The sequence below is a fragment of the Hyperoodon ampullatus genome, assembly GCF_949752795.1.
Source record: "Hyperoodon ampullatus genome assembly, chromosome: 5".
Taxonomy (NCBI): Eukaryota; Metazoa; Chordata; class Mammalia; order Artiodactyla; family Ziphiidae; genus Hyperoodon; species Hyperoodon ampullatus.
The window spans coordinates 2,658,938-2,684,395 of NC_136918.1; the positions used below are offsets into that span (position 1 = coordinate 2,658,938).

At 47.5% G+C, this 25,458-nt stretch overlaps 1 protein-coding gene across 2 annotated transcripts in view; it reads left to right on the forward strand.

Moving 5' to 3' along the window:
• EPHB1 (EPH receptor B1) overlaps positions 1–25,458 on the forward strand; it is a gene marked incomplete at both ends in the record, with an annotated part of 429,284 nt that overhangs the window by 347,979 nt on the left and 55,847 nt on the right. The window contains 3 exons of one of the 2 annotated variants that reach the window (XM_079705534.1): positions 564–672; positions 1,505–1,569; positions 13,879–14,001. In XM_079705534.1, the coding sequence (XP_079561660.1) occupies positions 564–672; positions 1,505–1,569; positions 13,879–14,001 (297 nt within the window). The remainder of the gene's footprint in view (positions 1–563; positions 673–1,504; positions 1,570–13,878; positions 14,002–25,458) is intronic. The other variant, XM_079705535.1, reaches the window with a different exon arrangement.

The window sequence follows — 25,458 nt, forward strand, 5'->3', positions numbered from 1 at the left end:
TCTAACACCAGCAGAAACCTGGACCCATTCTCTTGAGTGTGAGCTTGAGAGTGCTGGGCTGTTTCTTGGCATTTCCTTCATCCTCTGCAGCACTGGGTGCAGTGCTGGCTGGCTGCAGATACTCTTAAATCTCTGCTCAGCGAATCTGTTGACTGGGCTGCATCTCAGCAACTTTGTGTTTTAGAAGGTACTTCAGCAGTGGTTTCCATTCCCCCTATTAGACGTATCCTTAACGTGGCTGACAGACCTTTGAGAGACCTTCCGAATGAGGGCATGTAGATCGGAGTCACCTCTGCTCTGGGACCAGTGTCATCAATTTAGTTCTGAGATCCTCTGTCACTGCTGTTTTGCCTTTATTGTTGACACTGTCAATTGGTTTTCTTTGTTTTTGTTTATTTGTGACTTAAAGATTACTCTTGGTTTGGGTCAGGCTTACAGCTCTGAAGCATAGAACCTATCTATCTATCTATCTATCATCTATCTAATGTCTTTGTTGTCATCACTGAGTACCAGCCCTATGCAAAGGGCATACAGGAAGCTTCTAATGCCTCTTTCTCACCTAGACGATTACAAGTCTGAACTGCGTGAGCAGCTGCCCCTGATCGCTGGCTCGGCGGCAGCCGGGGTCGTGTTCGTCGTGTCCTTGGTGGCCATCTCCATCGTCTGCAGCAGGTAGGCCCCCCGCTCCTGCCCGCACCTGCTCTCCTTAGACCCAGGAAGCCCCGCTTGTGGACCCCTCCCATGTCATGCAGACTGGACAGGGCCTGATCATTCAGGGACGCACCGTCAAACTCACCACAGTCATCATCCCATCTCCGTCCACAGGCAGCCTAGAATTTCCAGATTATTTATTTTCTCTGTGCCTGGGATAAAATCCTCTGTAAGAGCTGGGCAAGGCTCTGAGCATTCGTCCTCAAACCTCATTTTAGCCAAGACGTTTAGCCCACTTACACACAGTGGTTTTCCTGGAGTGACAGTTACAAAATTGCACTTGACCCACTGGAGCATCACACCCTGTGCAGCAGCCCATCCTCTGGCTATAGGGCCCTCGGCGCAGGGCGCAGTGCGGCAGGAGGGGAGCGAGGAGGAAACGAGGAGCTCCGTGTCCTTCAGGAGGGCTGGCCCCGAAGGCCTTGTGAATTGTTAATACTGTTGCTGCTGCCTTGGGTGGTTAGCCCAGATTCAGCGGGCCCCTCCCGAGCAGTTCTGCAGTGCTGCCAGAGTGCTAATAGGCGTCATCCAGAGCCTCGGCACCAAGCTCTGATGGAGACGCACATCCCTGCCCAGCCTCTGAGAGACGGTGACTTGAAAGACCTCGATCCAGCTGCCCAAGGTGGTGGTCAAGCCAGAATGCTGGCCACGACAGGAGCTCCACTTAAAGTGAGAGTTGCAGTACCCAATCCCACGAGATGCCTGGGTGAGCCCCCATCAGGACAGGAGGCCCAGGAGCAGGGTGGTCGGGGTGCACCCCGGCTGAGAGCACTCCTCTCCCTTGTGTCCACAGGAAACGGGCTTACAGCAAAGAAGCTGTGTACAGTGATAAGCTCCAGCATTACAGCACCGGCCGAGGTGAGTAGAAAGTAGACACCTACCACATGAGCCCTGGAGAACCACTGAGTCGAGCAGGCGTGTGATTGGAGGGCTCCTTATAGCCAGACTGGCCAGTCCCAATCACAAGCCCCCTCCCGACCCCCAGCGCCCAGCGGCTGGGTCCCCAGTGACCGAGGCTGCCCACCCCATCTGTGTCCGCCTGTCGTGGGCACTCATTGGATGCCTGGTGGGTAGATTATCTTCTGCATTGATAAGCCCATAGAGGACATGGGATGCAGGGAGAAGACTAGATTTAACAAGCCAATGAATCCTGAAATCGGACCCAGTGGGAAAAGACGGAGGGCTCTCTATTATCATCTTCTGCCTTATCTTATCCAATGGAGCGGCTGGGGAATGTGTTAACCAAATTCACAGATAAGCCAGAGAACGCGAATGTAGGGAATTACAAAGATAGCAGAGCCCAAGAGGCCAAAGTGTTGGGATATCTCCCAAGTGTTTTCTTTTAAGCAGTGCCTTTAAAAGTTTTTCTCACTCATTATCTACTCGTTTTTTTTTCAAAACCTAAATGTAATATTTTATAACTAAAATTTCCCCTCGCCAACGTGCAACGTAAAGGCCTCTGTCAGGATTATTCTTTGATCTGTGTAATGACAATGTTGCAGGATCTGCAAAGGTCCCACTCAGTCCAGAAAGCAGAACGCTTAGATCTTTACAGCAGACACACTCTGATTCTAAATAACTCCTTTTGAATTCCACGGATGCCCTCAGAAACCTGCCCCAGCACTGTGCGCTGTGCCCTCTCTGTCCCAGGCTTCCATCGTGAGCTGCATCTCACCTCAGTCCTGCTGTGGCTGTGCCTGCCCCCTCTCTCTGCTCACTGGGCAGTGAGCATGCAAAACAGGCTCCGTCTACACACATCCTAAGCTCACTTTCACTGGGCGGTTCTGGGAGCGGAAATGGGCTCCAAGGCAAAAGTTTTCACCTGAGGTCACCCAAGGCAGGAGAGTGATGCCAGGATGCTCCCATGGTGTTCGGGCGTGGCCAAGGTCGATGCCGGCTGGAGCTGCACAAAGGCCACTCTGTAGATATGGCTTTGTTCCCCGGGGGCTTTCAATCCAAGAACAAGAACCTGCCAAGGGTCTGTAGAGGTCCAAGCCCCTGGCAGCTGGGCTGCTGTTCCAAAGTCATGGCTGGGAGAGGTCTGCGGGCTGGGCACCGGCTGAGGCTCCCACGGTGGTCCAGGCAGCCCCCATGATCAGGAGCACAAATGGGGGGAGAGGGTTTGGGAGAGCAGCCCCCTTCTACGGCTATAGGCACAGTTCCTGCAACACTCAGAGTCCCATTTACCCCTCTTTCTTTCCCCCAGCAGGCCAGTTGGGCCTCCATTTTAACCAGACATCACTGGTTTTAGAGGGGAAACTTGAATGTGTTCTCTCTCCTTTCCTCACATCCTGACTCTGCGCCTCACGGCAAAATCTACAGATGATTTTTCTTATAGTAAGCGATGCATTGTCCTTTCAGGCAGGGCCGTACCTCCGAAGAACAGAGACTTTGATGTATCTGTGATTCTTAAGGGAAGGTGCCCCCTCCAGGGTACATCAGACTTACCTGGAGGGCTTTCTCCACTGCCCCGCCTCCCTGCTCTGGGCTGACTCCTGGCCATGTTGAGAGCCACTATAAAGTCTATTTCAGGTGTGGCATCCTTTGAACTCTGGATGAAACATTTAAAGATGGCCATGTGGGCTTGAAAGCAGAGGACACAAAATTGGGTTCAAAAGGCGGAGTGCCATTTTGAAGACTAGAGACGCCCGAAGGTGAGAATGTCCCCTTTTAAAGGCATGTAAGTTAAGCCTTGTCACCATCCCGTAGTCGGGGTACAGAAAGTCCCTAAGCATCAAGCTGGGATGCATCTTGCTGCCTTTTTGGGCACTTCAACCTCAGACCTGACCATTCTGCTCTGGAGGGGTCGGCTTGGCTGGGCCGCCACATGGCGCCCACGTGCACAGAGGTCTGCTCCCAAAGTGCTCACAGCCTGCTTCTGGGGAACCCTATCCCCTCTAAGACCAACAGAAGAGGCTTTCCTGGTTCTCAGGGTCCGCAGAAAACCCACCACCCAGTCTGCAGTAGCAGAGGCCTTGCTGCAACCAGTGAGGGTGGGACCCGGGAACGCAGAGTTCTTCATGGACCAGAGTTCACTCCCTCCTTGGCCTTAGAAGTCTGTCTTCTTTTTCAATCCGTTCTCCTTTTTATAAATGCTCTTTCCTCCTATTCATAACGGTTCTCTTTTTATCCAGTCCCCGAAACCTGGCTCCTCTTTGCACTCTGTTTCTCTAAACTCATAGCCTCATGCTTTGAGGTGCATTAGTGCATTTTCTCCCACGGACATCCATCATTCTGACTAAAGCTATTACTGTTGGAGAATGACAGTCTAAGGGCTGTGGAGCTGGGAGAAGACTCCGCACACACACAGCAGAAGAGGAAACTCAAGGCTCTGGTGGAGAATAGGCCTGGCCCGAGACAGGGGAGGGTAGGAGTAATTAGTTATGGAAAACCTACTTGGTGCATTGGGACCTTTATTCTGGAGGCTCATGTCAATCCCTCTGACCCTGACAACCACTCTAGGTGGCAGACATTAATGACATGACTTTGCCTGGTCTCACCACTCATGGGTGGCCAAGGTGGACCACACACCCTCTAAACCTGGCTGCAGAGCCCATGATCTTACCATATTGCAGAGGCTCAAGGTGTCTGGAGGTCAGGAGCAAGTCAAAATGGGGTGAGGACTAATCTCAGAAGTCCTGGTTGGTGGTTTGTTGGTCTTCTCTCTGGGTCCCACTGCAGGAGGCAGAAAGGTGGATGCACCTGATGTGAATGTGTGCACATAACCATTCCTGGGCCATCCACATGCATGTACCTCGCTGTGGGACGTGGATGGTAACCTAGACATCTAAGTGCTTCCTGCCCTGAGAGGGACAGAAAACCTGCAGCAGTTCCCCAGCCTCACTCATCAGTCCCCGAGAGGGCCCCTGCCTCTCTTCCCCACAGGCAGGGAGGGCATAGGGCTACATACAGAGCTCAGCGGCCCCTGCCCTCCCAGACCTGCCTTTCAAGCTGATGCAAAGGCTGAAGGAGACCTAACAGAAATGTTGGCAAACAAAATACCTTCTCTAGTCCGTGAAGCCCTGGCAGATCTGGTCGATTTGAGAATGCCAAGTGCTCCATAAGGCACTGGCTTACATCCCCGCTCTGAGCCTGCAGCACAGAGAACAGACTTGTAAGGGGGGATTTGATTGGGGTGAAAGAGACTAGAGGGAAGGCAGGTAGGGAAGTGAAAGTGCATGGATGTGGTGCTGGATGCTGGACTGAAGAGCCTGGGAACCTGTGGTTTATGTTCAAGGGTGGGTGGGAGTGTGGGTCTCCCGTGTCGGGGAAGAGGCAGACAGACAGACAGAGTGTTCTCATGGTTTCCATGGGCCAGTCCGCAGAAGGTGCTGGCTGACTAAAAATTGCCTGGATGGGATGATCCAGGTGGGCTAGGGTAGGCTGGGTAATCTATCTTTAGAAAAGTTCCAGGTGATGCTACATTTTGGAAATGCTACCAGGTACTTATGGGACTTGGATGGACAACTATACACTTGATGGTGATTGACACTGCACTGATGTCTGAGATGGATGGAGTGTGCAGGGGTGGGGAGAGAAGAAGGTAAGGACTTGGTAAGGGGTCAAGGGCTTTCAGAAAGCAACCCTAACAGAATCATCTCCTTGTTACAGGCAACTGCAGATATAATCACCGGGCTACTTTTGTTAAGCTTTGAGAAAAGCAAAAACAAATAAGATATGTGTCTAAAGACCATAAGACTGGCAAACACACTAATTTTCACACAGGACAAGAGGACAGAACACAGGGACCACAGAACAGGAGGGTGAGCTTGATCCCTGCCAAATGCTCAAGAGACTGGGAAGCAGATGGGTTCTAAAACTAAATTCAGTGATCATTGGGAATGAACCCAGGATTGTTAAGAAAAGTTACGGGGACCTCATCTCAGTTACTAGGGTTACGCATTTAGTCAATTCAAGAGGAATTGTATATGTAGTGGATTTTTACTTTGGCAAAAATATTTTATGATCTCCCATGGGAAAGCATTGTAAAGTGGGTACAGAGCTGGTCGTCATACGAAAAGATAGTGGGTTAGTGAGTCTGTCAGCCAGGAAGGAAGTCACCAGTTTTATTCTAGTTCTCGTCCAATTCAATCTCTTGTTTGTTTGATTGTTTTTTAAATTCATGAGTCAGGTGCAAGCCTAGGGATGCTTATCAAGTTTGTAGGTAACAGTTGGGTGGCTTAAGGAACTCCACAGAAGACAGAATCAAAATTCAGAACTATACAACAGCTTTGAATGCTAATTGGAAATCTGCAAGACAAAATGTTAGAGGGATAAATCTAGAAGCTAGTGTTGGTTAAAACAAAAATAAAGCAGTACAAAAAGGAGGAGACCTGACTTGCTATCTGTTTGTATGGAAAAGTTTCAGTACTTAGTTGATCACATGCCTAATAGGAGTGAGAAAAAGCTAATAAAAAAGGCTAAGCACTGTTACTAATGCAGAATAATACTACTAAAAGCCTCCAATTTGAGTATTTACTATGTTGAGCACAGTAACTTTAAATTAACTAATTTGATCCTCATAACTGTCCCATGAGGTAGATTTTGCATGTGAAGAAACAGAGCCTCAGAGAAGTAAAGTAGCCTGTCCGGAGTTTTATGACTCTGTGGTCACAATTAAAGTTGGGATCAGAGGAGGTGATACACAGAAATGCTGTCCTCTGTGCTGGTGAGAATACATCTAGAAGGATGTTCTTGGTTCTGGGGACCCCATGTGTCAAGAAGGACTTTGTCAACAAAGCAGCTGACCCATGGAGGGTGCCAAGTCCTGACCTGTCACCTCAGAGACACCAACCGATTTGGTGCTGGAGAAATGCAGGCAGGAACCTGGGGGTCAAAATCAAGCATGACACCATCACAGCAAAAGAAAGGTGATACTGTTGTTGTGCTTTGCTGTGTTAAATGGAACCATCGGTGAGAGATCCAAGTAGGCAGACTTTGATTCAATATACGAACAGCCCCCCAAACTGGAACTGTCCACACAGAGACAGGCTGCTTTGTGGGGAGGGAGGTAAGCTCTCTGGTCTTGCAGAGACAGATATCAGTAAAGGCTGCTGTAGAGGATGTGGTAGAGAGGATTCCTGCTTTAGGTAGGACACTGGACTTGATTCGACCCAAGATTCTACACCCAGCTTTCTTGACTCTGGGTGGGAGGGACATATCCGAACCGTTCAGGACACAGCAGCCAGTGCACTGGAAATCACCTTTGGACACCAGGGTGAAGGTCAGGTGTAGCTGGAGGAGAGGCACAGACCATGGATATTTTGGCTGCCTCTCCTGAAGGTAACAGGAGCATTAGAACCTGAACATGAGTAAATGAGGGCCTCTGGGAAGAGGAGGAAAGGCCCCCAGGTGCAAAAGTTGGCTGAGCGTTCAGTGAGTGCTTATTAAATGTCGAATAAATTTAACGAGCTAGCTTCACCCATTTGTCTGCTGCTGGCTCAAAGCCAGAGCCTCTAGAAACCAGGGTAACTCTTTGAGTCCCCAGCTCCTGGGCTGTTGCCATCAGTTTCCTGGCAGGATTTCAGTGGCCCAGAGACAGTGGGCCTTGCCTGAAAGGACCTGCCTATCCTGGTCATTGATACCCAAGAAGCAGGGAGATGTTAAATTATTTTTCCTGAAATACCTTCCTCAATAGCAAGTAGCCTGTGGTCCACTTTCCTTCACTTGGAGACACATATTAGGCAATAACTGTGGTTTTAAGAACAAATCTTGAAATATTGTGACACCCCCAAACAGAAGGTGGAAGGAAGAGCTTCCTCAGGTTCGGTGCTTTCCCACCAGCCTTGTTGCCCACCCTGGGGCTCCCTCTCTTGGATTCTCCCTCTAGCCTTGGCTGGACACCCATGATCTCAATTCTTTCAGGGAAAAAGACAACCACCCATCGTCCTGGTCTTCACCCCAAGCAGGCAGAGCAAAGTGTTTCTAGTGCCCATCAACCTTTCCTGGTAGATTTGCTCTAAGAAACTACCCGTCCTCAGCCTTTCACATCAACAGTGTCAACTGTGTGAAGCTCTGGGTAACTCATGTGTCCACCACATCCACCACTCCACATCCAGCCTTTCGGCTCCATTTCCATTCTGAGTTTTCTGACTGACTTCTAGGCCTTGCATATTTCACCCATGCATTAAAAGTCTAAAGCCATGTGTGCAAACTTCCCTAACAATAGGGTTTCCTTCCCAAAGTCCATCACCTGGTTAATAGGACCACTTAGTTCTGGAAGTCTTGGCATTGATTTGCATTCTTCTGATCCTTCCTTCATTCCTCATCTTTAATTGCTCACCAAGTGCTGCCAGTTATTCCTCTGAAATTTCTTTTGCCTCTTCTGCTGTTGTCATTGCAATGCTGTGCTTAAAAACTGTTATCTTGTACCGTAGTTACAGCAGCAACCTCAGAGCTGTTTTCTCTGCCTCCAACCCCTTCCCCGCAACGATGCAAGGGAATCCTGCGGGCTGTCAGCAAAATGAACTCCCCATGCCTTGCTCTCGGTACATCCCTTCCCTGCTGCTGGCACAGTTGTCACCTCTGTGTGTCCAATGGCAGCAATCCAGATGCCTTTGATGGTAGTCAAGGCCCTCTCACTAGTGCATTAGCACTGTTCCGCCTCAGACCCCTCCTTCCTTCCACACTCAAGCTGACCACACTGTCCCCGCTCGCGCAATGGCAGGTCTCTCTCTCTGAGCTGTGCCTCATGACACTTCAAGATTCTCTCTCATCAGTGAAGGACCACATGACCTGTCCTTCTAGAACTCTGACCTTGAAGACTAGCATCCACAGTCCTCCGCCTTCTCTGGTTTCTGCAGCACTTACAGCTTGTTTCTGGGTGTGGGATCCTGATTCTAGACTCTCTGGCACTGCTCCCAGTTTGTTCACATCTCAGTGACCTGAGAACTCCACGAGCTCTGTTTTCCCTGTAGCTCCCACAGTCCCCGGCACAGGGCTAGTTGGGTGTCTGGTCAGCATTGAGAAAAAGAGGGGTGATCAACGTTCTGAGGCAGAGGACTGGATGAGGTCCCTCCCAGGAACCGGAGTTTATGTGCAGATCCCTAAACAGCTTCCCTCTTGTGCTTAGATATCTGGACCAAATTTAGGTGAGTCATGAATCAAAGTCTGCCTTGGATCCAGAATGGGGAATGAGGAGGCAGGTGTCCCCCTTTCTTATGGCTCCATCAAACCTGCTGGGACACAAGATATCAATGACTGAAAACAACCTAATTTATGCACTAGCTTTCCGGACCCTACTGTGGGATTCTAGGAATCCTCCACCAGCAGGAGGGCACTGGGCTCTTCCTGGCACCCTGAAGCCTCCCTCATGGGACCCGCAAGCTGTCCGTGGTACTGATTTTGTACTTTCTGAATGCACAAGAGGGCTGAATGGCAGTATTCCATCTTCTTCTTCCACTTTTAATACCTAAATGTCACTTACTGTTTAGAACTGGCCCTTTACCAGCCCACGCTATCCCGCCCTGAGACCCTGGCACTTGTAAACATGTCGAGCTGACTTTTTAGCTACACCCCACAATCTGCCAGCATCCCCCAAATTTATCCCAGCCTCTTCCCTTTTGAGAGCACACTAATCTCCTGCTACAGGATCTCCAACAATACCCAGGAGTTTCTTGTGCTTCAAGGACTGCTCCCTGCCATGCAGGAAGGCTCTGGATAATGGCGAAGTCATTTCTCCCCAAAGTTAATATCTTTAAAGCCTTGGTTCATGTTTAAGATTTTGCAGATCTCCTGGGACTATGGTCCTTTAAAGCTTTAACAGTCCAGGCTGTGACCCCACTCATAGCATAAATGGGTTTTGAGATCAAAGAATAAACATATCTGCAAGTCAGATCTTTAATAGAGATTAGTAAACTAGAAGATCATAAAATTGAAGTTTTCTGGGCTTCCCTGGTGGCGCAGTGGTTGAGAGTCCACCTGTCGATGCAGGGGACGTGGGTTCGTGCCCCGATCTGGGAAGATACCACATGCCACGGAGCAGCTGGGCCCGTGAGCCATGGCAGCTGAGCCTGTGCATCTGGAGCCTGTGCTCCGCAACGGGAGAGGCCACAACGGTGAGAGGCCCGCGTACCACAAAAATAAATAAATAAATAAATAAATATTGAAGTTTTTCTTTTCTCTCTCTCGGCACCATCAATCAGTTTAGATCTGTACATACCACTTTTATGCCAAAGGTATGTAACCTATGTTAAAAATGATGAAACTAATCAGAAACTATAAGATATTATAAATATTATAATATTAACACTAACAATGTGAAGCATTGGACAGAGCATTATAAAATGTCTTACATTATAGAGCTGTATTACATCTGATATTATTATAACTGCCATTAATAATATTTCCCCAACACTCGCCATCTGAGAATATTTTCTGAGCCCTGTCTCTAAACGTTTGGCTGTGCCCGACTCCACAGCTGACTCGAATTCCTTGTTCACTGTCTGGTGATTCATTGCACTAAATACCATTTCCTGATAATTAAAAACTGCTCACTGGCAAGTGGGAGCAGAAACAGGCTGATGCAGGATTTATGCAGAAACACAAAATGAGCCAAAAGACAAATGACCTGTTCTGCCTAGCTGAAGACATTTTATTTTTCCTCATCATCTTCTGGGACTAGAAAAAGGCTAGCTGTGACGTGGGGAAGAGGTCTGGAGAGACGTGTCATCCCGAGATGAGGTAGACACAGGGAGAGCCATTAGTGCACGTGTTCCGCCAAATCACTCTTCAGACTTAGGACCTAGGGACCCTGCCCGCAGCCATTCCTAGACTGGCCCTATCTGACCCTCGTCAGAGGAAAAGCACTGAGTTTGAACCATTTGTTAGACTTCTGATTTCAGTTTTCCTTCTTCAGTCTAACAAAGGTATCTTCAATTTCAGGGAAAACAAGAACTGATTCCTACCCTGCATAGGTGCAGGATGTTCTAAATTGACATTGCATCGCCAGGTCTAGGCTTCGTGCCACCTCCTCGGCTTCTTGTGAAAAGCTTCAGTGATGACCAAAGCCCCTGCCTGGCCCAGAACAGCAGTTGAGACATCATGTGTGCTCACACATGCACACATTTGTACACTCACACACATACACACACTCACATGTATACATACCCACATACACACTCACACACACACACTCCTTAATTCCACAAGCCAGTGCGGTAGCACAGCTGCCCGTGAATAAACCACACAGTGATTAGAATGTGAACTTTCTCCCATTCAGATGCCCTTGCTTGGACGCCACTGGCCTAAATGAATCCTGGCACCATCAAGAGATGAGCCTCTACCTTCTGGGAGTAGCTCCTTCCCAGAACTGATTGGGGCCAATATCTGTGGAGCTCATTAACTCAGAGCCCTCTCTCATTCATCCTTACATATGTCTTTACTTGCAAACCATTCATTACAGCACATTCTAGGTTGTTTAATTAGTTTCCATGGAAGAGTTCCTGTAGGACAGCTTAGCATACATCGTTTAAAAGCCCTTAATCCAAAATAACAAGGTGGTATTTTTAAAGTAACTAATATAACCCTAAACGGTTTACAGCCCCCCAATGCCCAGCCCCCATGCCCGCCCCCCGGCTTCCTCTCCCTACCGCCCAAACACTTCCTAGAACAACTTACTGATAATAATCACGAGCATATCAACTTGTGAGGCCACCCTGTACATCAGACACCGTGTTAGACATGTCACTTGCAACATGGTCCTTAATATCACAGCCGCCCCAGGAGGAAGGTGTTCCCTCCTCCGTCAGCAGAGGAAAACAATGTCATAAGAGATGTATGTGGTCTTGGATCAGAATGCCTGGCTAGCGAGAGGCTTTGGGGTTCTGACCTCACCTCTAGATCCCAGCTTCTGGGCTCTGAGCCTTCTCTCATTTCAGCCCAGAACTGGGAAGAAGTCACAGGTTGTTGACACTGGCCTGCTGCCCCTGTGGCATTTTGAGTGGGTCTTTTGTGGTGACCTCGTCTCCTGAGCTCACCTCTCCAGTGCACACTAGCCAGCTTCCACCTGAAGCATCTGTGTTTCTTCACCTAAGCACCTCTCAGGCCCTGGAATCTCCCCGCCCACCTGCCCAGCAGGGCAGGCAGCCCTCAACCAATGACTGATGAGAGTCCTGTGGAGCTTCGCCAGCTCCCTCCACCCTAGGGTGGGCTGACTCTGAAGTCTATGGTCTCAGAGATTCCTAGGGGGTGGGGAGTTAAGCCTGTGTCAATTACTCACAGCCCCTGGGCAGTAAGTGCCTTGAGAGCACACCCTTCACAGGCTGCCTTCCTCTCCTACCTGTCACACTTGCCTGCGGCTACTTCTTTGGATCACCTCCCAGATAAGTCACTAGCTTTCAAAACCTTGTCTCAAGTTGCTGCTTCTGGAGAAGCCCAAAGTGAGACCGCCTGGAGATACTGGTCTGGGTCGTTAGACTTTCTGTGTGGCTTCAATCCTTCTTGCACTTCACTCGTTCTCCAGACCAAAGGAGAAAGGGATGAGCCTCCAGCTCTGTTTTCCCCTTTGTCCACTGTTATTAAAGTAAACTCTCCCTCTCCCTCTCTCTCTCTCTCCCCATCTCTCCTTCCCTCCATCCCCCCAGGGATTAGAACATTCTATTATAAAGATGAGGATTTGCTTTGTCCAAAGTTCAATCAGCAGATTCCAAAGCCAATGTTGTCATCCCCAAGTTTTCAAAGAGCATTCTAGAGTGATGTCAACCACCCTAAAGCAAGCCACCTAGCATGCTTGGAGTGCTTTCATTTCATGTCTGGGAATAACCCAGCTTTCAGAGCACCTGGCTCTCTCTGGCTTTCAAAACATATCCCCCTTCAGTCATTGGCTGCATCTTCCTTCTCCCTCTGGATTGTATTCTGGCCTGAACTGGTGATCAGGGCAACATTAACCTGGGGGAGCTGTAGAGTCACCAGAAGTTTTTTGGATGAAAGATGTCAAAACTAGACCATGTGTTCAGGGCTGGGACTCACTGAGAAGAAGCCACCGTGGCCGGGTGGGAAGTGTACTCTGAGAGGAGCTCAGCTCGGGGAACCTGAGATCCAGCCTCCACCGCGGGCACAGCACTTGGGCTTTTGCACACCTGCCTGCCCTCCTGACCTGCCTCTTCCACGAACCAGACATCAGCGACGGGCAGGGAAAATGGCTGCTCTTCCCAAGGATGCGATGCCAGACCGTGCTGAGCAGCTTTCAAAGCTCAGCTCCCACCACATCATCGCCAGGAAAACCATCTCCATTCTTGCCTAATGACACATCCAGCATGGTGAAAAACGACATTGCAATGAATCCATTTGTTTTTGGGTTCCATTTCCTTTATTTTGTCCCCTCTCCTCCACTTTTTGAATGTATTTTTTCTGCAGTGACGATTCTCTATTTTGTCCCCGTGCACACCTATTTATCTTGCCTCTGTAAACATCAGTGACAAAGTCCATATTCCTTTATGTATTTCTCATTCACCATTTTATTCACTTTTCATGCTTCACTGTGTCTGAAGGCATGGGGGTTCAAGCACCATTTTTCTTTCATTCCACCTCATTTTTTTCTATGTAGACTTTGCTCTTTCATCTCCCAGTGTTTTCTATGCTTTTCTCTTCCCATTTTCTCTTCTGGTATACTGGCTTAGCACTCCTATCTTGAGGTTTTTCTAATAGCAATTTCTTTCTTTCTTTCTTTCTTTCTTTCTTTCTTTCTTTTTTTTTTAAATCCATCCTCATCCCTCTTCCAGCCCTGGAAACAGCCGTCAGTTATAACCTTAATGGTGGCCTCCACTCAGGAAAGTTGTCAAGTTGATAATATTGATATCTGCCCTACCATTTTACCACCACTTTTCTGCTAATGCATTTGGTTGGCATCAATCAGCTTCTTTGCCTTCTGTGAGTGCCCGATGTGGGAACTGGTCCTGATCTGTCATTTATAAGTAATCTGCTCCACATTTCATCAAGAGCTCAAAAACAGAAGAAAATACAGAGGAGAAGTAGAGAACAGAGAACCAGGCTAGCGTGGCACAGAGGGAAGGGAGATGGGGAGGCCCAGCCAGGAAAAGGGAGGCAGCCCTATGTGTAGGAGAGACACCTCTGCCCCGGTCATACCCTTACAGCTGGGGACATCAGCCAGTGCTTAATGACTGCCGTGTCCCCTCTGGGATGTTAACCCTGCTTATCTCCTCTAAAAAGGCTCCCCAGGGATGAAGATCTACATTGACCCCTTCACTTATGAGGACCCCAACGAAGCTGTCCGGGAGTTTGCCAAGGAGATTGATGTCTCTTTTGTGAAAATCGAAGAGGTCATCGGAGCAGGTATGGCTCTCCCCTCCCCTCCTTTCTGTTCTCTTGGTGTCCAAACAACCTCTTCCCACCGCTCTGGGTGTTCTCTACCATCTTTTTCCCCAGAAGATAGGTCTAAGCCATCTACAGTGTGTGTCTAAGGATCGTTTGGGGAGCTTGTTCGTGGTGTCCAAGCTTATTTGGTATTGCAGAGAAGTCAACTCTAGTCTAAAAAGATCCAGAAATAGCTTTGGAAATGGACCACCAAATGCAGATAAAGAGAGAGAGATAGGGTAACCAATTGAGAAATATACATTTTTAGAAGCTGGACCTAGTATCCCCTTCACTGACTCTCATATCTCCATGGCTTTGGGCCAAGATTTCTTCCCACACTTTCAGTTCTCCTTTCCTGATGTCCATGGATTTGGAGGCAGACCATGATAAACCGAAGAGGGACCACTATTTCCAGAAGAAAGCTCACCCATAGCCATATTTTTAAACAAAAGATCTATGATATGGATGGTAATACAAGACAAATTTCTGTCCCAGAAACGTGTGCTCTCATCCATCTTCCTGCATTGGAATAGAAACCCAGCCTGGCAGAGAATTAACTGCCTGAGATGCTCTTAGGAAATTCTACCTAAAGACTGATCTAAAATTTTCATCTTCCTTTAATGGATCAGTAGTTGAGTCAGTTGGGCAATGGATCCAGCCTTACTGATGTAAATGTGTAAAATATCCCCAAATATCATTCCTTTGGAAGTAATCTCTTTACTGCCCTCTCTGCTATCTTTTCTGAATCTTCTCAAAGATGTGTTTGCTTTGTGTCCTCTTTCCTACTTTTGTTTCTACAGCATTCTTTGTCTTCTTTAAATTGTATTAGCCACTATTCAATCTCTCTTCACTCATAGGTTGTATTCTTCTTTGTAGTTCCTATGTATGGAAGTGCTGTTTCTCATGTCAGTATTTGAAGAGCCATGGGGTTGCCCCTCCGAATAATATTTTAAACTCCATAAAATATGTTTAGTCAAAGTCTTCCAGACAGCCGCTCCATATATTATCTTTAGGGGGAAAGTCACACTCCTTCCATTCACCGCCTCTCTTAATGCACTGAGGGGTCAAAAAGCCATCTGTGAAATTGAAAGTCACATTTGAAACCTCGCCCCGTTAAGCCACCATTCTCATGCTCTGATTTCCCTCTTAAAGAGCTCCAACCTCATGGCATCCCTGTGGTGGGTGCTGGGACTCTCCCTGTCAGGACACACCACTCTCTTCCTACCAACCCCTCGTGTGTTCCAGCCGGCCGACCATAATCTGACCCACGTGAGTCTATACATATTTCCCATTGACTTTCATTAAATACTGAACCACGACTTTCACTTCTGTGCAGATAATTTTCTGTTCTCCCTTAGACACTGACAGACCTAAGGATCATGCCTTGGAAGGTTGGATCCCAGATAAATTTGATCACGCAGAGGGGCTCAGACTTCTCCAGTAAACTTGAGTGTTGGGCAGGGTGAGAGGGCGTTCAGTCTGGCATCCTATTCCTCCATATTGTTCACTGTTGTTATGTCATGTGACAATGGTGCTAGCGATGTTAATGTTGTTATTTATGTCATGTGCTTAGAGCAATGTGTTCTGGACTGCATTTCATCCCAGAGAGCACATGTCAGCCGCCCTCCCGACTTTGTCAGGGGAGGAGTAAAGAGCCTTCTCACTTTATGACCCTGCTAGGGAGTGGCAACTTGGAGTGAGCTCACCAACTGCTGGATGCTGGGTAGCATTTGCTGATGCTGCCGTTCTTGTGCATTCTGCTCAGAGAAGGCTCAGTCCCCGCCATGGCTCACCTGATCCTGGGGAGGGTGGATACATGTAGCAGTTTATAAGATGGCCAGCAGCTTGGGATAAAGACTTCTGCCCAGTGGCTGCTGACCGCCCTCTACCTGACACTCATCTGCTCACGATTCAGAAATCACAGAGCTAACCCCTGGGGATATGAATTCACTATGTGTAACTTGATGCAGTTTCAACAGGAGACACTCCTGACTGGTGTCAACCTCTCTCCACTCTCCGGTTCTTTCTCTCTGTCACCACTCCTGCTTCTCCCACGCCCTGCCTCCCTGAGACTGACTTCACATTGTGCTAAAAGAGCTGGTGTGAAGGTTGAGTTAAAAAAGAAAATTTGTAAGGTAACATTTATGCAGTCTAATTGGCGATATTTTCCTTAGCCACGTGGCAGATTCGGCTCAGGGGACCAAATCTGGGCTGCAAAATGGTAACACAACATGAGAAGAAGAATCAGAAATCATTTCTCCTTCCTTCATTCTATTCCTTCCCTCCTTCCCTCAATAAACTCTTATTGAATAATTTTTGCATGTGGGTGTGGAGAAGAACAGACACTCTCCTGTTCAGAGGTCTGACAGTCTTGGGGAGAAACAGGCCAGTAACATGCTCATTATTTCACACAACCCACAACACAGGTATGTGCAAAGGTGGTGACCTTTTTTTTTTTACTTTTTAAAAAATAAATTTATTTTTGGCTGCACTGGGTCTTCGTTGCTACATGTGGGCTTTCTCTAGTTGCAGTGAGCGTCTTCGTTGCTACATGCGGGCTTTCACTAGTTGCAGTGAGCGGGGGCTACTCTTTGCTGCTGTGCAAGGGCTTCTCACTGCGGTGGCTTCTCTTGTTGTGGAGTACGGGCTCTAGGTGCGCAGGTTTCAGTAGTTGTGTCACACGGGCTTAGTTGCTCCACTGCATGTGGGATCTTCCCGGACCAGGGCTCGAACCCGTGTCCCCCGTGTTGGCAGGAGGATTCTTAACTACTGCACCACCTCATCAACATAGAGCAGTGTTTAGCTCCCTGTTCTGGGAGTGAGTTGGGGCATCAGGAAGACTTCACAAAGGAGATCACCTGTGGCCTGAGCTTTCAAGGATGGAAACTAGTAGAAAAAGTAAGTTTCTGTGAAACTCATGAGAGGATGAGACAGAAAAGGAAAATTAAATGACATAAGGAGGGGAATGACCATGACCTTCCAGCAGTGGTGTGCTGGAGCCAGCTTGCACTACTTCGCAGGAGCCAATTGTGTGCATCTTTTTCCAGCCCTGTGTTCGGTGGCATCATGTTGGTAGTTTGACATTAGCCATGGGAGGCATATTTACACCATGAGAATTAGCAACTACTACAAATCAGGGGTCTTTGTTTCTTCGTTTTCTGGAGAGTTGGTAGTTGAATGCTTACCAGCACACTCTGGTCTTCCAGAAGGTGCAAGATAATTTCAAAGAGGTTGCAGAAAAACTGGCCCATTCCTGCTGAGAATAGATCCAGAGGGGAGGGCTATGTTTGTTGCAGGAGGGATTAGGTTGAGAATTCAAAAGATCACAGCTTGTGACTGTGGTGGATTCTGGAAAACACACTCAGTGCCTAATACTTCCGGCTGATATGTTACTGTCTAACACAGATGCAGTCCCACTCCACGAGAGGAGGGGAGGAGCCTGAGAGCTAAGACAAGGGACCAGAGAACTCACAGCCCCGGAGGTGGGAGGAGGAGAGGCTTGATGGCCGGAGAAGACTCAGGGAAGAGTCCCCTGAGGGCTTGGAGGCTGTGGATGGGCTGACACTCTGTGCAGCACATTCTGAGAACAAGGTTGAAAGGAGGTTGCTGGGGAGGGGTTTCTTGAAGGTAGGAATCAAGCATTAATTCTGGAATCAGGCTGAGGCTTAGCAATCCAGAGACTGCAGTATGGATTTTATCCTGTAGAAAATGGTGAGTGGGGTGCTTTCTGAGCAGGGTGGGTGGTAGGAGTGAGGGGGAGAAGAACCTGATGAACCTGTGTTTCGATTGGAGTGGAAGGGGTGCTGAGAAAGGGTAGGTAAGGACTCAGAGGCATGCAGAGCAGTTATGGGGCTTGGAAACGTGGAGAAGTTTTGAGATGGCCGATGCTGGGATCAAGGGTGGTAAGGAAGGCTGCTCTGCAGTGAGTAAACTCATCTCAACCGGGATGTACCCACACATGGTGGATGGAGTGACCAGTGGGCTTGGTGGCTGGAGTTGATGGGGAGACACGGCATGGAGGTTGTGGCCAGAAGCGAGGGCCATCAGGTTAAACACCTTGAATGGAGGGGGGGCTGCCTGGCCCCCAGGGTGTGGGACTGGAGGTTGTGCTTGCGAGTAAAGGCCAATAGAGTAAAATCTAAAAACTATAAGGTTGAAGAATGGCACTAACCTCCAAAGTTTCTTCTACAGTTGTTGAGGATATTGAACAAAGGATTAAATAACAAATCACTGTGAGCCAGGTGTGACACCAATCAAGAGGGCTGGATTACATTTGACCCTTGAACAACACAGGGGTTAGGTGCATCGACCCCCATGAGCTGTTGAAAATCCACGTGTATAACTTGACAGACAGCCCTCTGTATCCATGGGTCCACATCCCTGGAATCAACCAGCTGTGGATAATGTAGTACCGTAGTACCTATTTATTGAAAAATATTCTGCGTATAAGTGGACCTGTGCAGTTCAAACCCATGTTGTTCAAGGGCCAACTGTATAATTAGCTCGTTAATCATTATGTAATTATTTGTTTAGTGACCCTCTTTTATCACCATGCTCAAAGTTCCATGGGAGTGATGAAACTTAAGTACTTCTGTGAGTCCCATGCTTGGCCTGGTGTGGCACTCAGGTACTCAGTTAAATATTTGTTGTGTATGGTTGAATGTCTTTGGGGGGAAACCATAACAGGGATAAGAATTTGGAGAACTGGGTGGAGTTTGGGAGAATGCAGAGAGACTGGAGAGAGGTGGAGTGAGGTTGTGAGTCATTCAGTGCTCTGAAAGGAGCCTAGTGGAATGGGGAAGGCTGATCCTTCCTCTTTTCCCTGCAGATGATGGGAATGATTGAAGCCCCTTTAGAGGGGGCAGACGGCCATCTGATATCTTTGGAGAATGTCAGCTTTTTACAACCATGCATCTGACTCATAGGAGTCACTCGCAGGTCAGTTTCAATTGACCTGTGGAGCTCTGATCCAATGCTTAATTCTGATTGGTTTGATCTGTAGACATGCCCAGAGCATAAAGCAGAGCTGCCATGTCTAATTGGGCTCTACAGCATGAATGGTGCTCCTGGGTCATGCAGTGTGCAACCTACATAACTGTATGCAGCAGCCCTGAGCATGACACATGCATGAAAATATAAGTAGAGGTGCCACCATAAGGGGTCACCCAAGGGGAGACATGCCAGTTGTATTTTAATTAATAAACACATCCTCCCCTGACTCAGCAGCTGCTGATCCAGCATGTCCATGGATGGCTTACTGTGAAGGAGAAAGAGGCTTGAGGTGAGAGGGCTGGGTAAGGAGAGCTGGGGAGAGGGAATCTGTGATGTATGTGGATGAAATGGGGCCAGCAAGGCCCATCATTTCTCTTTGAAGAAGAGGACGTGTTTCTTGGGGATGATTTGGTAGAAAGTCACCTGCCAGCCTGACTCTCTTGGGCTCACTCAGAGAGAGGATGGGCAGGATGAGGGTAGCCTCATACTGGATAAGAGTCACAGCAGGAAGGGTTTCCAGAGGAGCCAATCAAATACATATTGCCTGTAAGTATGATTAATATAACTGGCATGCACTCAACATGTACATACTTTACAAGCATTGTCTCATTCAACTCTCATAATCGCCCTGTTAGCCCTGTGTGTTAGTTTGTGTGTGTGTGTGTGTGTGTGTGTGTGCACATCTGTGTGCGTGCGCATGCATTTGTAGGCTGGTAAGGATATCCACATTCAGTGAACAGCTTGCCAAAGGCCATGCTACTGGTTGGGCTGAGTTAACGGTAGAGCAAAAACTGAAACCCAGATAAGGTTGATCTTAGTCTGGTGAAAGTAACTCCCACACTACCTGCCACTTTTGTCACTGTTCTGGAAAATGGCAGCTAAGTATAGAGACATTGTTTCTGATGGCAAACTCTAGCTAGCAGTTTGGAATACCCAAGCCTCTTGGCTGGGAATGACAGGACTCTCTTAGAATTCAGTATGCCCATATGGTGGTGCCACAAAGATGCCCTGGGGAGAGCATGTTCTTCCTAGAATACCCTTGTCCCATCCTCTGGTCCTCCTATTCTAGTATGATCAGTTATTTCCTTAAGAAGGATAACAATGAGGGCCAAGATATTCAGCATTTTTTATTATATGTGCTTGCTTATATTAAGAAAATAAGTAATATCTAGGTATGTGGTTGTCTAATGATGACAAGAAGCTATGAGAAAAGAGAAAACTAGGTTTACTCTCACCATCTAGGTATTAGGTATTGTGGGCACCGTGGCTATTAATTAGATTCCACCTCATTTGCCAACTCCAGTAGCCTGGTAATGGGTACCTGGGGAACTCTGCTGAGGAGAAATAGGGTTGTGATCAATTAGTAATGTCTGTCCTGGGTGCACGGACAGGAGGTGGTGGAATGCCTGCCATGGTTTTACTATCCCTGGTTTAGCCATAACCTATCTTGCACAGGACAGTGTGAAAACTTGCTGGAAATCATACTTTAAAAACCTAGTTTAAATTAATTCTTTAAAAGTTTCTTTTCTGGTGGAAGCTTGAACTAGTAGTGAGAAGCTCTGCTTTCCTTTTTCCCTCACTAAAGCAGTTTGTGACTTCACAATGCTGCTAAAAAAAAGAAAAAAAAAAAAAAGACTGCAATTGTGTGCAGATCCACGCTGCACATACCCAACAGCTAGTGCTTGAAATGCCTGCTGGCAGGTTGGGTGTTTCATTTTCAAAAATTGAAAATTCTTTCCTTCTAATTTTACATATAATAGTTGAGGCATTTAATGCTGCTGAGCCACTTTTTCTCTCTTCTTCACTTTGTCAAGGAGCTGAAACTTGTAGGGAATAATTTCAGCAGCTGTCTGTGAGGGCAGTGACAGGAACTGGCAAAATGACACTCAGCTGACAGCCCTGAGGGCCATGGTTCTCAAACCGGAGCCAGGCATCAGAATCACCTGGAGGCAAGTTGAAACCCAAGTCACGGGGCCCTATACTAAACTTCTGATCCAGTTGGGTATAAATGGGGCTTGAAAATATGCATTTTCTAACAAGTTTCCAGGTGATGCTGATGCTGTTGGACAGGAGCCACACTTTGAGAACAACTGCTAAGAATCACTGGCACTAAACTGGCATGAAGCTGGAGCTACTTTAGTGCCAGTCCTAGCCAAGAGGTTGTTCAGCTGTAGGAGAGGGTCCAAGGTCAGCTGCAAAGGTGTGTGCCAGTCACAGTCCAGCCAGACCAAAGTTAGGTTGGCTGCAATTACTATCAGTCAACGAGCTGTACAGAAAGAACCAACCATAACCACTACCCAGTCATTTCCTGTAAGTATCTATTTTAAATATAACGCTGGGGAGTTCCCTGGTGGTCCAGTGGTTAGGACTCAGTGCTTTTACTGCTGTGGCCAGGGTTCAACCCCTGGTTGGGGAACTAAGATCCTGCAAGCCTCACGGTGCGGCCAAAATAAAAATAAATAAATACAATACTAATGCTTCATTTGTTGAAAATATTTTTTAGGCATTAAGAATTTTTCTTAAAAAGATGAAAAATGGATGGCCATGTTTTGGAGCTCATATGAAAGGAAGCTCTACAGAGTTCAGATCATGGCAAATCGAAGCACCACAGACCTCAAGTTCTGGCCCTAATGACAGGAAAGGTGTCCAAAAAGCAAAAATAGTTCCCTGAGCAAAGTATGAGAACCTGAAGTCAAAGATCACAGGTGACAGCAGTCAGACTACAAGTGACACAGGGTCTTGGTTTTCTGTTTACTACTAAAAAGGGCCCATCGACTCCCACTACCTAGGAGTCTGTGGCGGTGCTAGGGGGCCAGAGGCCCCAGACTTTAACACCCCGGGCTTACCTGAAGACACCCTCCATGCCCAGATACCTGGCAGGGGGACTTACCAGCACCCCTGGCAAGATGCTCTGCTGTGTCTTGGATCAGCCTCCTTCAAGTCCCACTAGGCTGCAGAAACCTACGTTTGCTACCTTTTCTCTTCCACTACCCATCCCCACTCCCTACCCCATGACCCTACCCTCACTTCCCACCCGACTCTCTACCCCTGGATTGTCTTTTTAAAATCACTACCCACTTGTGTCTCCAACAGTGTGTAGTTTACAAAGCACTTTTTCAGAGACCCCATGCCCTGTTAGGAGGGCCCCACAGTTGATCAGTTCCTTTTGTCCAACAGAGCTGAGAAAGCTGAGGCTGAACAAGTGAAGCACCCTGCCCCAAGTCCAGCGAGCGGAGAAGGAAGGGAGGATGGTGTAGCCTCAAGCTTCTTCCTCCAGAGTTTCTTCCTCTGGCCAGAGTTTGCCCCAGCTGCAATGAGGGCCACGTAATTACAGGGTGGAGCACAGCCTCGGAGTAAGGACTGTGGATTAAGTGACTTCCTTGGCAGTTGGTGGTTTGAAAACCTCCGGGCTTGGGGAATATGAAGTCATTTCTTGGTCAGACACAGAAAAAGAGCTATTTTTACAGAATCACCATCCTTTAAACCACTGCTTTCCAGTGATTATAGGGCAGATTTTCAAGAGCAGTAACGATACAGAACCCATCTCTCCCTACCCAAGGAGAGAACTTTCTGTTTTTAAAAGACTTTATTTTTTAGAGCAGTTTTAGGTTCACAGCAAAATTGAGTGGAAGGTACAGAGATTTCCCATATACACCCTGCCCCACACATGCATAGCCTCCTCCATTATCAACATCCCCTGGCAGAGCGGTACATTGGTTACAACTGATAAACCTACACTGATACATCATTATCACCCAAGGTCCATAGTGAAGGTTCACTCTTGATGTTGTACATTCTGTGGATTTGAACAAATGTATAATGACGTGTATCCACCATTTGATTTCATATAGAGTAATTTCACTGCCCTAAAAATTCTCTCAGGAGAGCACGTTTTTATTTTATAATTTCAAAAAGCTATATGATGAGACCCCTACAGAGGATATAATTTAGAGCTAAAGTATTAGGAACACTGCACCTGAAGACCAGTCAGCCACAAAGATTAAACAGTGACATGACATTTGTCAATTAGGAAACGAATATACGTAGCCCACACTGTTCTATACAGATAGGACTTTGCAAAGCCACACCTTCACTGATTTCTTCCTTCCTTCTCTTCTTTCTCTCCGCTCACAGCTACAAAGCCCACACTATGTGTCAAGCCCTGTGCAGTGAAAGGCAGCTTGTAGGCAAGCACTGCTTTCAAATGAATTCAAATGTGTAGGGATGAATTCCAGGTACTCCAGGGCCTTTAGCAGTTCCCTAATCTGCTTGAAATACGCTTGGGTGGTTTAGACCCCTGGCTCTCAACATTGGCTGTTCCTCAGAACCACCTGGGCAGCTAGGCCTGGCTTCATGAGACCTGTGTGGTCGCACAGAGTCCCATGCTCAGCAGGGCCCACACTTAGTTTAATGCTCTGCTGTCACAGTGTTGAAATTCTTAATAAATTTTGAACAGGGAGTGCTGCATTTTCATTTTGTACCAGGCCCTGCAAATTACGTAGCTGCTCCTGCGAGCAGCTTTTAACTATGTCCGTGCCCAGGCTGCACCCAGACCAACTAAACAGAATTCCTGGAGGTGGGACCCAGGCCTCTGTGCTTTGTAAGCTTCCCAGGGGATTGCAGTGGGCAGCCAACTTTGGGAATGCTGGTATATAACAGAAGTCCTCAACTGGGGATTTTATGTGTATGTTGTGGGGAATAGCAGATTCACCTGGGGCACTTTTACACACTCCCCAGACTGATGTGTAGAAATTCATAAATATCCTGATTCCTAAATGTTCTGGTCTCATCTGACTAGCCGGGCAGGAACTTTCCATGAATACGGTATTTGTCTATAAGGTAGTCCTGATACCAACCAGGGTTCTTGGCCTTCCCCAATCAATAAAAATTGACTAGAGGCCAGACAAGAAATTCAGGCAAGGCTTTACTGTGACCCCTGCTACAGCAGAGGAGAGTGAGAACAAACAACAGTTTCCCTGCTTGCTAGCTCCCTCAGGAGGGGCGAGCTTGTTTCTTATATGGTGTGTGTGCAGGGGTCAGTCTGGAGGGGTGGCTTAGGTGTTTTGCCCACCCCTTAGGAGGTGTGGTGCACAGGGGGCATGCGCGGTGCCCTGCTTTTGCTCCTGACTCCTTGCTCTCGCTCTGGGCTCTGCAAAAGTGGCAGTTGGGGGCTTCCCTGGTGGCGCAGTGGTTGAGAGTCCGCCTGCTGATGCAGGGGACACGGGTTCGTGCCCCGGTCTGGGAAGATCCCACATGCCGCTGAGCGGCTAGGCCCATGAGCCATGGCCGCTGAGCCTGCGCGTCCGGAGCCTGTGCTCCGCAACGGGAGAGGCCACAGCAGTGGGAGGCCCGTGTACCACAAAAAAAAAAAAAAAAAAGTGGCAGTTGGGTTTTTTTGGTCTCTTTGTATCTTTTGTCCATAATTTTGCACATGCATGCAGTTATTTTTAGTCCCATACAGTTTCTTTGTATTTTGTTGCTTGAGGAGAGGTGTGTCCAGGTGCAAGCACTGTAGCACTGCAGCAAAGGGTCCCAGATCCCAGCCTGTCTCAGTCACACTGTGTTTGCTGTTCCCTGGTTACTGAGTCACTATAACAGTAACTGCATATGAATGGTTAGGACTTGCACAGTTGGAGCACAGTGGTCCCTGCGTTGTGACTTCACATCCACCCAGCTCTCTTCCCTGTGGCACTGCTAACCGAACACACCTTCTGAGAGGCGGTATGGCAGGAAAAGGGATAGGCCCGGGGAGTATCCCTGGCTGTGCCTCACAGACCTGGGGTCTGAGGCATGTTTTCTTCATGCCTCAGTTTCCTTATTAGTAAAATGGGCATGATAATACCCAGCTCATGAAGGTGCTGTGAGGATTAAGACATGCAAAGAGCCCAGCACGGTACCTGGCACAGAGCAGGTAGTCAAGACATCTTGGTGTACTATCTCCCTCAAGAAGAAATATTAGCATACCTTCCCCTCACTCTCAACCGTGTCTTTTTACTAAAAGAAAATAGAACTCATTAGTATGACAACAGGGAAGAAATACTGATATTCTTCAGTTAGTCTACTTATTAAATATGCAAGCTGTATTCATTCAGCTCATAGTTATTGGATAACTACTAGGTGGAGGTGTCAGAGAGATGGATTCCATATATCTCTATACACAGACACATATATATATATACATACAAAAATATATAGAGACACATCCATATATACAATATATGCACACATGCATACAGACACATACATATATGCATGTATATACACAAGTATGTATACATACATACATATACATACTCTACACAAATATATATACATAGAGAAGCACACATATATGACAGGTGGTTGTTATTCAGTACTTTTCTTTAAATTTTACTCATTTGAACTGCAAAGACAATGCTTATTGTTACAATTTAAACATAAAAGTAACTAAAGTTTACTAATCCA